We start from the raw sequence: 13,988 nt of genomic DNA, 5'->3' as shown, positions 1-13,988 counted from the left end.
CCCCGTGCCTCATCATCATACACATGATAAGAAAATGATACCACTTAGGATTGGGTTCAATGAAATTGGCATTAATTAAAATACATGATTAATGCTCACTTTAACAGTTTTTATAATTTTGGTTTGGTAAACAAGACAGTTTACCGTCACCTGGTAGACTTGCATTTGCATAGTGTTTCTTTTGGACTGTGCCAGACCAGGCTGTATTTCCAGGCACATCTGTGGAATGAATGCGTTGGTAGATGAGACTCTACGAAGCCTCAGCCTCCGTCCACGTGGCTTTGAGCGCTGACTTGGCTCCAGGGGTGAGCCTACACCCTCCTTGCCCAGTGTGCTGGGCTGGGCAGCTGGCTTGGGCCTGGGTTTCCAAGGGACGAAGCAACTTGAGGAGGAGCATCCTGCCTTCAACCTCTGGACCCTGCCTTCGCTCACAGGGCCCTTTTCTCCAGGACCAAAGGAGTCTCATGGCATTCTGAGTTGGGAACAGGACACACTCTCATGCTGAGCAACTGCATCGTGTCTGGATGTCATCAGGGAGGCTCCCCGTCGGAAGCAGTAGGTGAGGACAGGAAGAATCCTCATTTTGCATGATCTCTCTACCAGAATCAAACAAGGGATGGCGATTGGCTTGAGAGTGAGCAGCGTCTGCAAACCCGAAGAACAAAGAACCATTTTCTTAACAGGCAGCTGGACTTTCCCTTGTGTGCAGATGTTTGGAGCTCTCCTCCTACTCTCCGGTGTGGACTGGTGGTAAAACTGGTGGGAGGAAGTTTTGTAGACTGGGCTTATTGCTGTCAGGAGTTTTTGAATGATGATTTCCTTGGGATTCAGGGGTTGCTTGGAACAGCCATGAGAACGGAATCCTCTGGGAAGATGAAGCGCTAGCTGTGCCTGCTAATCAAGCCCCTTGATAGCTTCACCTTTGCCCTCTCCTCAAATGCTAAGTTCTGGAAATAGTGAGTCACTTGAAGTTTTCAGAGTATAATATGAAGCTCCAACTGGACCTGGAAGTGCATGAAAAACCACATTCTCAGAGTACAAGAATTTTCAGTTTGTCAATCATAGCATAGGGCTGTTGTAACTTTCCAAGTACAGTACTTTCTCCCCCAGTAGCTTGTCTGTTGGCTTGCTTATGTACACTGCTGCCCATGTCTTTCTTCCTTTGCTACCAAGCCCCTCCATCATCTTTTCACTGCCACTACTCCATAGAAACTGCTCTTGAAGAATGTTGCCATGAATGACACATGGTTATTCCAATAGTCATTGTTTAGTCTCTCACTTATTTGGCTCATTTGTGTCATTTGACATAGTTTAAAGCTCTCTTCTATAAAATCCTTTCTTCAACTGACTTCAAAGCCATCTCACTTGGTTGGCTTTTTTCTGACCTCGCGAGAGTCTCCTTCTCTGTCCCCTTCGCTGAGTCTCTTTCTCTGTCTCCTTTTCTGTTGCCTCCGTATCTCTTTGGTTTTTAATGCTGGGGCTGCCCATCTCTGATGGTGCAGTCAATAGCATGGGGGCCATCTCTGAACTCCATGGGCTTCCCTTGTTTCTATGCATACTTCTCTATCTATGTCTCCTCACTCCAGCCTTCTTTACCTTCTCTGACCACCGTTCTCCTCACGGCACTCGGTTTCTGCGCTGGGTTTGAATCTGTGCAGTGGCCACACAGACCTCGCAGACAATACTCAGAGTTATGGGGGTTTGTTAGGGAAGTTAATAGGCTATCACAAGTCGGTATCAGGAAACAGGAAGGATTCTGTCACTGGTCCACAGCAACACCTTTTTTCAGCCAGCAGCCAAGTATCTCTCTGGTCCTCATTCTCTCAACTGGTGGTCGCTTAGCCTCTGCCTCTATGGACCAGGACACACACACACACCTGTCACTCTATCTCACTTGCTCTCACGGCTCCTTTTGCTTTGTTCCATAGTCTCTGTCATTGGTGCTTCTGGCCTCGGCCTCAACCACATCAGACAGACATTTCAAATGTGTTTCACTCCCTATGCTTCTGGGATTTCTCTCTGTCTTCCTGCTTCTGAGATGGCTCTTATACACAGAGGAATGACCGTGCTGGAGGTATGACTTTAATCCTTCAGCAGACCATATCCACAAGGAAAACCAAGGATAGAGACTTACGTCACATCTCTGAAAAGGTTACATCTACTAAGGCTACATCCCACCCTACTCCCGTAATAGGAGAACATCCTCCAAGATGAGATTATAGCCACAGGCATATTTAAAATACGTGATTAATACTTATTTCAGCTGCTTTTATAATTCTTGGTATGGCCACTAGTAAGTTTACAGTCTCTTGGTAGACTTGCATAAGTCCAGAATTATGATACATCACATAAGGATTTATGGCTGGAAAGGCTGTAATTGATTCTTTTTTGGCTTTTGTATCTATACCCATTTCATTGGTGATTTCGCTGAGTCTCATGGTTTTAGCTTTCGTTGATGCTCTAACAATTCTTATAAATTTATCTCCAACCCCTATTTCTTCTCTAAACTCCAGACACTAATCCAACTACCAATAGAATATTTCAACTTTATGCTATCTTAGCTTCCTGGTACTGCTATAATACAAATACTAGAAGCATATGGAATTTAAGAACATACATTTATTTTCTCAAAGTTCTGGAGCTAAAAGTCCTAATCTGGGTCTCAGCTGTATTTATTCCTCCTTTGCCAGCAGTCATGGAGGGTCCTTGGTTCTGGGTAATCCTTAAAACGTATCTGTCTTCTCTGACATCTGTCTCTGTGTCTATTCTGATATTTATATAAATCAGAAGTGGTTATGTGTAGGATCCTCCTATGCTGATATGATATCATATCTGCTGGTCCCCTTACATTAGGTTCCATTACGGGAGATCATTACATTACATTACATTATATTAGATTACATCAACAGCTATAGAGGAGTTAGAATCTCCACACATATGAGGAAACCCAACTAAACTCATAACAGGTTTCTGAAAAGTTTATAAAAAATAACAGTTCCAAAGTGACCCTGGACTTTAACTCCAAACACTGTTTTTCTGTATTCTCCTGCATTTTAGTTTGTGGCAACTGCATCTTTCCATTTTCTAAGGCCAAAGGTCACTCTTGATTCTTTTCTTGCCTTCCCTGGGTAAGGACTAACTTTAGGTGCCAATGTGAAGAGTCTACGGTCCTTGGCTGTTTGGGCAAACACTAGTCTAGATGCTTCTGACGGTGAAGATATTTTGTTGCTGTAACTAAGATTTGTAATCACTTGATTCAGGCAAAGGCACTACCCTCAATAATATGAATGAGACTCACTCCATTAGTTGAGGACTCTAAGAGCCAAATAGGAGATTTTAAAGAAGAGAAGTAATTCAATCTCAAGACCACAACATGGATACTCTGTTGGAAATCCTAGCCTGTCTGGTCTACCAATATGGGGCACGTAACTGCTGTTCCTTGACCTATGGATTTTGGCCTTGCCCCCACAATCATGTGAGCTGATTCCTTAATATCCATCTATCGGATCTTCTAATAGTTTTGTCTTTCTGGAGAACCATAGCTAATACACTTGACCCTATAGCAAATGTTGTCATCTCTAATACCAGATTTCATGCAGAATGTGATCATGCTGCAACGTCTCCATTGCTGTCACCCTCTCTCAACCCCATTGTCTCCTGTCTAGATCAGGTCAGGGGTCTCCACACTGGTTTTCCCATTTCTGCTCTTGCCTAATGCATTCTGTTCTCAGAGAGCTGTCGTAGTCGTCTTCTCAAAGTACAGATCAGGTCCTGCCACTCCTCTACTCACTGGCTCCCATTACTCAGCATAAAAGCACAGCTTCTCTTAATTGCCTGGACTGGCAGAGTCGCACCCTCTCTGACCTCATTGACTGCTCGCTGATGCCTCATTCATGCCAACCATTCTTAGACTCCTGGCTGTGCCATTCTGCTCTAGCAGACATGCCTGTGTTGGGCCTTAACACTTGCTTTTCTCTGGAATGCTTTCCCTACAGAGCTGGACTCAGGGGTGCTGAGTATAGCCTATTTTCATCTCCTAGTGTCTCTGTGAGGACAGAGTGGAACCACCCCACAGGGTTTGCAGAACTGTAAATCTTTATGGAATGAGGCTGCAACATATTTCTCCCATGGGGTGGCTGGCTAAAATCGCCAACTTCTCAGTGTTAAAGCCAAGTACTTTTGTTACGTGGCACCAGATTTCCTTCAGAAAGGCTGTGGAATTTTTGAATGTACTAAGGGATGGTCTGGTTGCCAGCAGGTTGTAACTGAGCAATTAATTAAGACAAAATTTAGGTTAGTGTTTTACTTATTTTGCAATACTCCTGAAACATTTTCATTAAATACTAATTTTCACGGTCACATCAAAGCAATAGTCAACATTTTAATTCTTAGCAGCAAGGCCTACATTCTATAAGGCAGGTTGAAACTGTAAAATGTCATTACACAGCAACCAGAGTGCAAAATTCTTAAGGGCAAGATTAAATTAAAGGAGCTTTTGTCTCTCTACTACTTGTTTGTCAACTTTTTGTACTGTGGTGCCTTGTGTGTTGCTCTACTGCTGGAAGCTAAGTCACGGATGTTTCAAATACCAGCAGGGTCACCCAGGATGGACAGATTTTAACTGAGCTTTCAGACTTAGCCAGACTAAATAGAAACAGACCACTTCTGAAAGTAACCACTGAAAAACCTTATGAATTTCAGTGAAACATTATCTGATATATTCCAGAAGATGAGCCCTCCTGGTTGTGGGGCACACAAAATACCATTGGGAAGAGCTACGTCCTCAAAGTAGAGTGGATGTCAATTACACGAAGGGAGTAAAGCTTTCAGGCCATCATTTGCTGTTGTGGTATGACTCAAAATGACAAGAAACAGCAGCTATCACCCATTAATAATCAGAACAGAGACTGTACACAGTACGGATCTAGGAACATTGGAAGCCATCAAACATGAACTAGAGATGTAAAGATGGCTATACTAGATATTAGTGAACTGTAATGTTGTGCATTGGCCATTTTGAATTGGACACATATGTGATCTACCATGTTGGATTCTTTGTTTAAAAATGAACATTTTAAGATGTGTCTTGAAGTAAAATTCTGTCAGTGATAGGCTCATATCCATATGTCTACAAAGAAGACCAGTTAATACAACTGATGTTCAAAATGATGCAACTACTAATGCAAAAGCTGAAAAGATTGTTACTAACTTCTGCAGTCTGAAGCTGATTGAACACGCAATAAAGATTCATTGATAATTACTCATGATTGGAGTGGGAAAGTTGGAAAATATGGCCGCCAACAACATTGGCAATCACATGATAAATTAAAAAAAATCAATTTACATAAAATCATCACAATACATAGATCAATTGTGTAAAGCACATCTATACATCTACACATCTATACATTTGTTGCCCTCATTATTCCCAAAATTCGCTTTCCTCTTGGGTTCCCGGAATCAGCTCATTTTCCTTTTTTCACCTCCCCCTCCCTTCCTCCTCCCCACTCCCCCATGGACCCTTGATAGTTTATAGAGTATTATTATATCTTATATTACACATGATAAAATTTTGCAAGACCAACAACTTATTTATTACAAATACCTTTTTCAACAACATAAAGGATGACTGTACACATCGACCATGTTGGATGGAATACACAGGAGTCAAATAGACTACATCAAAGAGATGATGGAAAAACAGTATCATCTGTCAGAACAAGGTCAGGAGTAACTGTGGAACAGATCATAAATTACTCATACACAAGTTCAAGTTGAATCTGAAGACAATTAAAGCAAGCCACCAAGGACCAAAGCATGTTCTGGAATTTATTCCACCAGAATTTAGAGACTATCACAATAATAGATTCGATGCATTGAACACTAAAGACCAAAAACCAGTTGCAGCCATACCTCCGCAGGCATTCAAGCTAAATTGAGAAGAGGACTTGGAGCAAGTGATATCATTGTTGATGGTTCTTTACTGAAAGGAAAGAATACCTGAAAAATATAATTTGTGTTTCATGGACTATGCAGAAGTGCTTGTGTGGATCATAAAGAAAAATATATGTGTGACATGGTGAAGAATGGGAATGCAGGGCACTTAATTATGTTCATGCTGAAGCTACACCCAGACCACAAGGCAGTCCTTTGTGCAGAACCACGGATGCTGCCTGGCTTCAAAGGAGTGAAGTTGTGAGTTCGGTGTGTAGCCTCTCAGCATCCTTACTCCATCTGTGTGCTGAGACGCTGGACTCTGAAGAAGACCATGTTAGCGGATTGAAGGAAGATTCATTAATGACCTACAATATGCGGATGCCACAATCTTGCTTGCTGAAGTCAAGGAAAATTTGAAACACTGACCGATGAAGATCAAAGACTATCTCCTTCAATATGAATAATACCTCAACATAAAGAACGTAAAATCGTCACATCTGGACCAATAAGTAGGATTACGACGGATGGAGCAAAGGTTGAAGTTGTCTAGGATTTCATTTTATTCTGATCCACAACGACGCTCATGGAAACAGCAGTCAGAAAGCAAAAGGACACATTTCATGAGGCATATCTGTTGCACAAGGTTTATTTAAAGTGTAAAAGCGCATAGATGCCTCTTTGAGGACTAAGGTGCCCCTGACCCAAGCCATAGCCTTTTCTATTGCCTCATATGCATCTAGAACCTACGGATAGCATGGTGAAGACTCACTCCTTTGCTAATTTAAGCCACGCAGTATCCCTCTGTTCCATTCAATCAACTGCCTCTTGGTGTCTGTTCAGTTTCAGCTGGGATTCTCCTATGTACAGTCCTGGAATGCCTTCCCAGTGTTATTCTTTGTACATGTTGGCAGAGGAACCAACTTCAGGAGAAGGATATCTCACTTGGTCAAGTAGGGGCAAGTGAAAAATAACACCCTCAATGGGATGGATTGATAGTGGCTGCAATAATGGGATCAAACATAGAAAAGACTGCAAGGATGGTGGAGGACTGGGCAGTGCTTGCTTGTGTGGGAACTTTGCTTGCTATGAGTCAGAACCAGCTAGTACCTAACAACAACTAACACTCTGTCATCACAGTATCACTGGTCCTTCAGGTCCCCCAACAGTTGTTGATCACTGCTCAATTCACATTGGTGACAGCTATCAGTGATTGTCTCAGGAGTACCTCTTCCCCCCTGATGCTGTGGATGTCCATTTTTAGATGGTAACCAATCACAATCTTTCAAGTCCTATTTGGGGATTTTACCTTCTGAAGAAATTCTTTCTCCATCCTCTAGAATAGATTATCTAATCAATTAGAAGAAACACAACATGAAAGGTCCTCAGAAGCAGGGGCGGTGATCCTGGCTGTAGTCTGAGCTGCCTTCATGGGTGCACACAGCTTGCACCAAGAAAGCCTTCCACTCGGTCTTAGGGTTTGCTGCCACTGTCTTAAAATTCCTCAGACTTTTCCAACGAGGGGTCTAGCTGAGAAGGATAGGATTTTTCTTTTGGAAAGACCCCTGTGGGCAGCGCATTCTAGCAAGCCTAGCTGTGTGAAGCAAGGGTTGTTAAGTGAAGACCATCCTGGGTAACTCAGTTACTAAACTCAATTATGCTTAGAAGGTCATAGACAAGAATGAGTTATTTGGTAGTTGTGTGATCATGTTTGCACACGTTTGGCTATTGCTTCATTTAAAACGATTCATTAAATTTTGTTCCAGTTAAATAGCAGTTTCAAAATTTTGCTTCATTGTGTTCTGATGCCTTGCCAGAATTCATACATCTAAATTTATCTTGTAATCCTTGGTAATACATCCTCCTGTTCTTCTGATGAAATGGGGGAAATGCAATTTCCAAATTGCCACATTTTTGTTGCTGTTTTTGAGAAATTGTTCTTTGCCGCTGAGGTTTTTCAAGGTCGACATTGTAAGAACAGGAGCTGCATTCCCAAAAGCCTATAAAGGTCATATAAATGAAGGCATGAAGCTAGGCATAAATGGTGGGCGTGTGGACAACTGGGATGACATGTGCCCTTTAAAGAAGGCAGCTGAACCCCAGCTTGAAGCCACTGATACCATGTGAAATGTGGGTCTCTGCTTTCACCCTCCCCCCTCTACAAGAGGAACCCCAAATTGAAAAATTTATGTGAAATCTCTTAATTTTTAAATGTAGGCTCAAATCAAATTACATGTAACCACTCCTTTAGAGATCATTCCTGACATGATTCCTTTACTTTGGTCCCAAATAGCTCTGAATTATTTCTCATTTCTCTCTGATAATAAGCTTTTGAAGGAACAGTATCTCTAATTTCAATTTGAGGCTCTTTAAAGCAGATTTCTCTAACATTCGACACGTATGAAGAAATGTGAAATTTGAAATCCAATGACAGCAACCCACCTGGTTGGCTAACCTCCTGTGAGTGGAAAGAGCCATTTGGTAACTTCTAGAAACTTCTCCATCACAGCTAAGCTAGCTGTACACCCCAGTGCTACACCGAGCAATTGAAGCATGCACCTATTCAAGCCACTTACGCCTTTGCAAGCGTCCTAGTAACCACATGAAAAAGTAAACCAAAAGAAACGTATTTTAATATTTCATCTAACTCAGTATACCTTAAATATTATTATTTCAGTATGTGCTCAATACAGTAACGATTCATGATATATTTTACATTCTTTTCTTTCACAAAGCTCTTGTGTTCCGGTGAGTTGATCTTTGACTCGCAGTGACCACATGTGACTCATAGAGACGAAGTGGCCCGCATAGGGCTTTCTAGACTGTAGTTTTGTCCAGCAGCAAATCTCCGGGCTTTTCTCCCGTGGAGACAATGGGTGGACTTGAACTGCCAGTCTCTTGTTTAACTGCGGGTGCTTACTGATCTGTGCCACCAGGGTGCCTTGAACTCACCACCCATCTCACTTTGAAGAAGTCACATTTCAATGGTTCAGTCTCTCTCTCTCTTTTTTGTAACAAGGTTAAACAATCATTTATTGAGACCTCCCCTCCCTGCCCTTGCAGGCTCCAGGTCACTTTTTCTACTTGTGGATCTTGTGTGTCAGCCCCTCCTGCGGGGTGGTACATGGCTCAATGAGCCTGGCTTCCTCGCCCTGCTTGAAGACAGCCAGCGGTGCCATCTCTTCAAACATTTCCTTCACCCAGGCCACCTGCTTTGCCTTCTTCTGTCCATACTTCTCCTGCAGCACCGGCGCTGCTCCAGAGAGGCCCGCTGCAGATACTGAGCCACCAGCCAGCTTCATTTGTTGTCCTAGATGTCAGTGCCAACCAACCTTGCCTGTCACCCTGAGGTCACAGAAGAGGTCCAGGTAATCCTCCTGCATCTGAAAGAACTCGCCCCTCTCCAGCACCGTCCCCTTCCTATCTCCCATCAATGCCCGCCACATACATGGCAGCAGCTACAGGAAGGTAAAAGGAGGAGAAAGGGGACTTGTACTTGACAATGGGTTTGAAGGGGACAGTGATGAGGTCCAGGGCCTTTCCCATCGCAGTCTGATAGGAAGTCTGGAGGAAGAGTTGGAGCAGGTTCAGGGAGGGGGGCTGCCCCCGGCAGTAGAGCGCCAGCAGGCGGTGGATGCAGGATTCCAGCAGCATGGCCTCAGTGATGTCATCCACATCTATGCCTGGCTTCTGATACCAGCAGGGCTGCCCCCAGCGGCTGAGGGATGAATCCATCATGGCAGGGCTCTCTGAGCCTGCCAGCATCGTGCTTTCTGTGCTGTCTCAGCTGCTGGAACACAGCTAACACCGTCAGACTTCAGTCGTGATTGCTTCCAAGGGCATTGTACTCTTGTGGTGGGCAAGAGCATGTCCCCTCTCTGGGGGCCCCAGCTCATCCTCGGTCAGCACTTTGAGAACATGGGAGAAGTACTGGAGGATTCTGCTTTTCCTTGGGCAGGATTGTCCACTTTCTGGTGTCCATTGATTCTGAGAGAGCAGCAAAGTGCTCTGTTCCAGGATGCTAGTTCTTGCGGGCTTCCTCAAATGTTCAGGATGGTTTGGGGCCTAGGGGCTGTTGTTCTTAGTTAACTCATGGTGATCTTAAATGTCTAACAGAAGGAAACATTGCCCATCCCTGGATTATCTTCATGATCATGGGTGGCATGCTCTGACCTAGCATTGTATCAGTCTACGTCAATGCAAGCTTTCTTCATTTTTGTTGGCAGCCCGCTTTACCAAACATGATGCCTTTTCTTCCTGATTGTTCTTTCCTGATAACGTGTCCAAAATAAGCTAGTCAATGTCCCTGTTTGATTATATTTTTTCTAAGATAAATTTGTTCATTCTTTTGGCAATTGAAGGTATAAACCACCCTATTGAAAAATCTCAGGTCTAATTGATTCGACTCTGCTCATGTGTCCAACGTTGCTCAGGTCACAAGGTGGCAGATCCAATACGCTTGCTCAGTGTTTTGAACTCGTTGCCCTTCTCACTACATTGACCTGTCGAATCCTGCTACCCAGAGAGTTGGATAAGATTTAGGCAGAGAAGTATATGAAAGAGGAGCATAAGAGACAGGGCTCAACCTGAAAATGTTACAGTGGTTGAGGGGGTCACATTTCAAATTTCTAGGTGGTCATGATTTCTTTCTTTCTCCAAGGGAGAGATTCATGTGGCTGGAGAAGTGCAACTAATGATGAGAAAATAGGGGGAGCTGACAACCTTAGCATTTTATCTCAGGAAGTTTAGATGTGAGGCAAACAGGGACTTATGATAAGCAAGATAAGCAGGAACAGGAACACTTTCACATCTGGTTTTTGAGCAACTTACTCGGGCTTTGAGGTGTGACCGGGCAATTTACAATATCCCAGCGTGTGAAAAACTGAGGTGCTCATGTGGGAATGAAATGAAGCATGCCTTGGTGCAGTGGTGGGAGATATCAAGTGGAATAGGTGGTCCCAGGTCTCTGTGCAGACTCCACCCTGTAAGCTCTAGGGGTAAGCCTGTCATTTGGTTTCTCCGGAGTTCCTCTGACTTCTGGTACTGGTGGGATGTTTCCTGTCTCTGCACTGGTGAGGAAATACTTCTCAGTGCTGTTGTGGTTCATTCATCTACCCAGTGACTCTAAGGTTGAAAAGACCCTGTTTTTCTGCTCTCAAGGATGACAGTCTAGAGACCCCCATGAAGCAGGTCTACCCCTAAAAGGTTGCTGTGAGTCAGGATTGATTCCACAGTACCTAACAACAATCTTTTAATAATTTTCTAGTTGCCTTTTAGAATTTGCACAGAACTTTGCAATAGTTTTCATTGGTGTTTTTCACTAACTCGGTTCTGCATTCTGTCACCATTGGTGATTTTGCTGCAGATACTTGATGAAGGTACCACAGTGCTATAGGCTTTGAGCCTTCTAGACCATGGTGGGTTAGATCTAGGTAACTCTGGATAGGCGGTCTGGTTAGGGACTTAGAGTTGATGTAGGAGTTTAGATTAGGCTGAGGAGCAACCTGCTGGCCTCTGATCCAAAGGAGAGTTGTTAGGTTGTTACAGACGTCATGAGTTGGAAGGTATGGGTGTCTTCATGGCCCTGGAGAGAATTCAGTACATCCTACTGTTTCTACAACACTAATTTTAAAATGTAGTGTTTTCTCCAATAATAAGTAGAATTCCCATCATTGTTCTTCTAAAGACAACTCATTCATTGACTCACATATTTGTTACATACCTTCCTCTAATCTGCAACATCCAGTGGGCACATTTACTGAGCACCAAGTGCCAAGTGCCACACAGAAGGAGCCCTGGTGATGGGGTTGGGTAAGTGTTGGACTGCTAACTGTGAGACTGGCAGTTCAAACCCACCCAGTGCTCCTTGGAAACTCTATTTAGGATCGCTATGCGTCAGAATCAACTCAGCGATAGAGGATTTGGTGTTTGGTAAGTGCCAAGCGCCGGGCTTGACAGTGGAGATTCAAAGCAGGCCTGATCGTGGTCTCCATCCTCAAGAAGCTGGCCACCTGGTGATTTCTTTTCACATTAACCCACTTGGGCTGGGCACCACACTCAATCCCATCATCCCTCAGAATTCATGGAATTGGGTTTAGGTTCAATTTGTTGTTTTTCCTGTTAGTCTATTCCCTGAAAGGGTCTGCCTCCCCTGAGGGACTAGGTATTGGCAATAGCAAGATGATGCCTCCTTCTTTGTAACTCACCATTGGTCCCACTAGCGTGTGGGGCACACAGTAGGGCCGCACACACATTGTTCTCTGAAGACCCACTTTGGGGGTTTGCATGAATGGTGTCATGGGGTCATTATTTTTACATATGCTTATGGATCTTGCTAAGAGAGGGATGAGGGAGCAGTGAGCGGGCAGGAGACGGGTCAGTTTGCCCACTGAGCAAACCCAGCCTCTATTGGTCTGCACCCCCAGAGACTCCAGAGGCATTCTCCTCTGAAAGCCCCACAGTATGTTTGGCATTGAGTTTTTTTAATGATGCAGGGATGAAAGGATAGGTTGCACCTGTCTGGGTAGCTACCCGGTGTGTGGCAACTCTTTAAGAAGCACAGCTTTAGGGAGTTCTCCTAATGAAGTCCCCACACGGGAACTTCCCTTCCAGCTGTCAGTGAGGAATGCTGCAGGACTTCAGTGAATTTCAGTGACCTGTTCCTCTGGACGGAGGCCGGTGCCTGAGCATATTTTTATAAATAATACACTGTTTGTTCTGCAGCATTGACAATTTGCTCCTGCATCCGAGACTGTCAAATAACCCGGAGGCTCGTGGTTTCCTAGGACAGAGGTATTTGCAGAGGAACTGATCAAACTATTATTATTAATAATCTCATTACTGAGGCATCACCAATGCTTTTGTGCATGTGAGGCTCCCTCAGGGATGAAAGTTTTCTTCTGGAGTTGAGGGAGAGGCACACAGGAACCAAGCAGCTTGCAAACACCATAGAGTGGGGGCGCTCTCCTGCCTGCAGCCTGTTTGTATTGGGGAGAACTGTTGGCCCATCCCCGCAGGAATGTAACACCCCTGGTTAGGAGTCTTCTGAATGATGGACCGTAGGCAAGCCCAAAGGTAGTCACAGCCACTGGCTGCCATGGTTACTGAGAGTTTTCATCCTCACAAGGGCACTGACAAGGGCCTTGATGGGAAGACAGGCAGGCTCATTATAACCACCAGCAGAGGCGAGCAGCAAATGAGCGTTCGGCCTTTGCTTTGGCGAGCACACGGCAGAGGGCGATGGTGATGAGAGGTAGGAGAGAGGCGCTTCTCGCCAGATCCGTATTCATCGCATTCAGACTCAGAATAATGGGAGCAGGACATCTGGTCCTCATTCTGCCGCAAGGGTGGGAGAGGCTGAAGACTCAAGGTTAGTGTCTTCTGAGGTTACGAAGGGTAAACCGTGGTCTTCTGTTTCCCCCTGCTTTGGACTGGGTGTCAGAATGGTTAGAACGTGAGGTCAAAGAGGCCAAGGCTGAGTTGCTTCCCTCAGGGACAGTGACCTTCATGCAGGTTCTGTAACCCACCTCCTGTCTCATGATACCCCACCTGGGGAGAGCCAGCAGGTTTCAACAGTAAGGTTGCTAGACACTCGCTTCAATTAGAATTTTGGATGACAAGTACATTTTTAGTAGGTCTCCCGCAACATTTGTGACAGACTTATACCAAGACAAGCCACTAAAAATGTGTATTTAAAATACATGTCGAACTAACCCACTGCTGTCCAGTCGATTCCGACTCACAGCCATCCTAGCGGACAGTGCAGAAGGCTCCGGAGGGTTGCCGAGGTGGGAGACGAGTTTGAAAGCAGATTGCCACATCTGTCTCCCAGGGAGTCACGTGTGGGTTCCAGCCGCGGACCCTTCTGTTAGCAACCCACTGCTTAACCCCCTGCACTATCCGGGCACCTTTCCACTCGAAAAGGCATTCTGACAGTCCTTCCGAGGGCACAGTTTGCAAGATGGGGCTTCAATATATGTGCACGCCCCCACGCCCCCTCCTAGCAGGTGACAATGTGCCGGCCACCTGTCCCTGACCTTGAGTCCACCACGCAG

The 13,988-nt window shown here is 44.6% G+C and overlaps 1 protein-coding gene and 1 pseudogene across 1 annotated transcript in view; one reads left to right on the top strand and one right to left on the bottom strand.

Annotated features, from left to right (window-relative positions):
• Nucleotides 1-9,014: 9,014 nt before the first annotated feature.
• LOC101654825 lies at nt 9,015-12,001 on the bottom strand (annotated as a pseudogene).
• A 1,172-nt stretch (nt 12,002-13,173) lies between these two features.
• Nucleotides 13,174-13,988, top strand: part of OLFM4 (olfactomedin 4) — a 30,042-nt gene continuing 29,227 nt past the window's right edge. Inside the window, exon 1 of the mRNA XM_013005974.1 lies at nt 13,174-13,186. Within this exon, the coding sequence (XP_012861428.1) occupies nt 13,174-13,186 (13 nt within the window). The remainder of the gene's footprint in view (nt 13,187-13,988) is intronic.

This window comes from Echinops telfairi, unplaced genomic scaffold (genome assembly GCF_000313985.2).
Source record: "Echinops telfairi isolate 266 unplaced genomic scaffold, ASM31398v2 ScPeMD7_11;HRSCAF=52, whole genome shotgun sequence".
In the NCBI taxonomy this organism is placed as follows: Eukaryota; Metazoa; Chordata; class Mammalia; order Afrosoricida; family Tenrecidae; genus Echinops; species Echinops telfairi.
The sequence above is the reverse complement of the archived record's forward strand: the minus strand, read 5'-3'. Positions and strand labels throughout refer to the sequence as shown.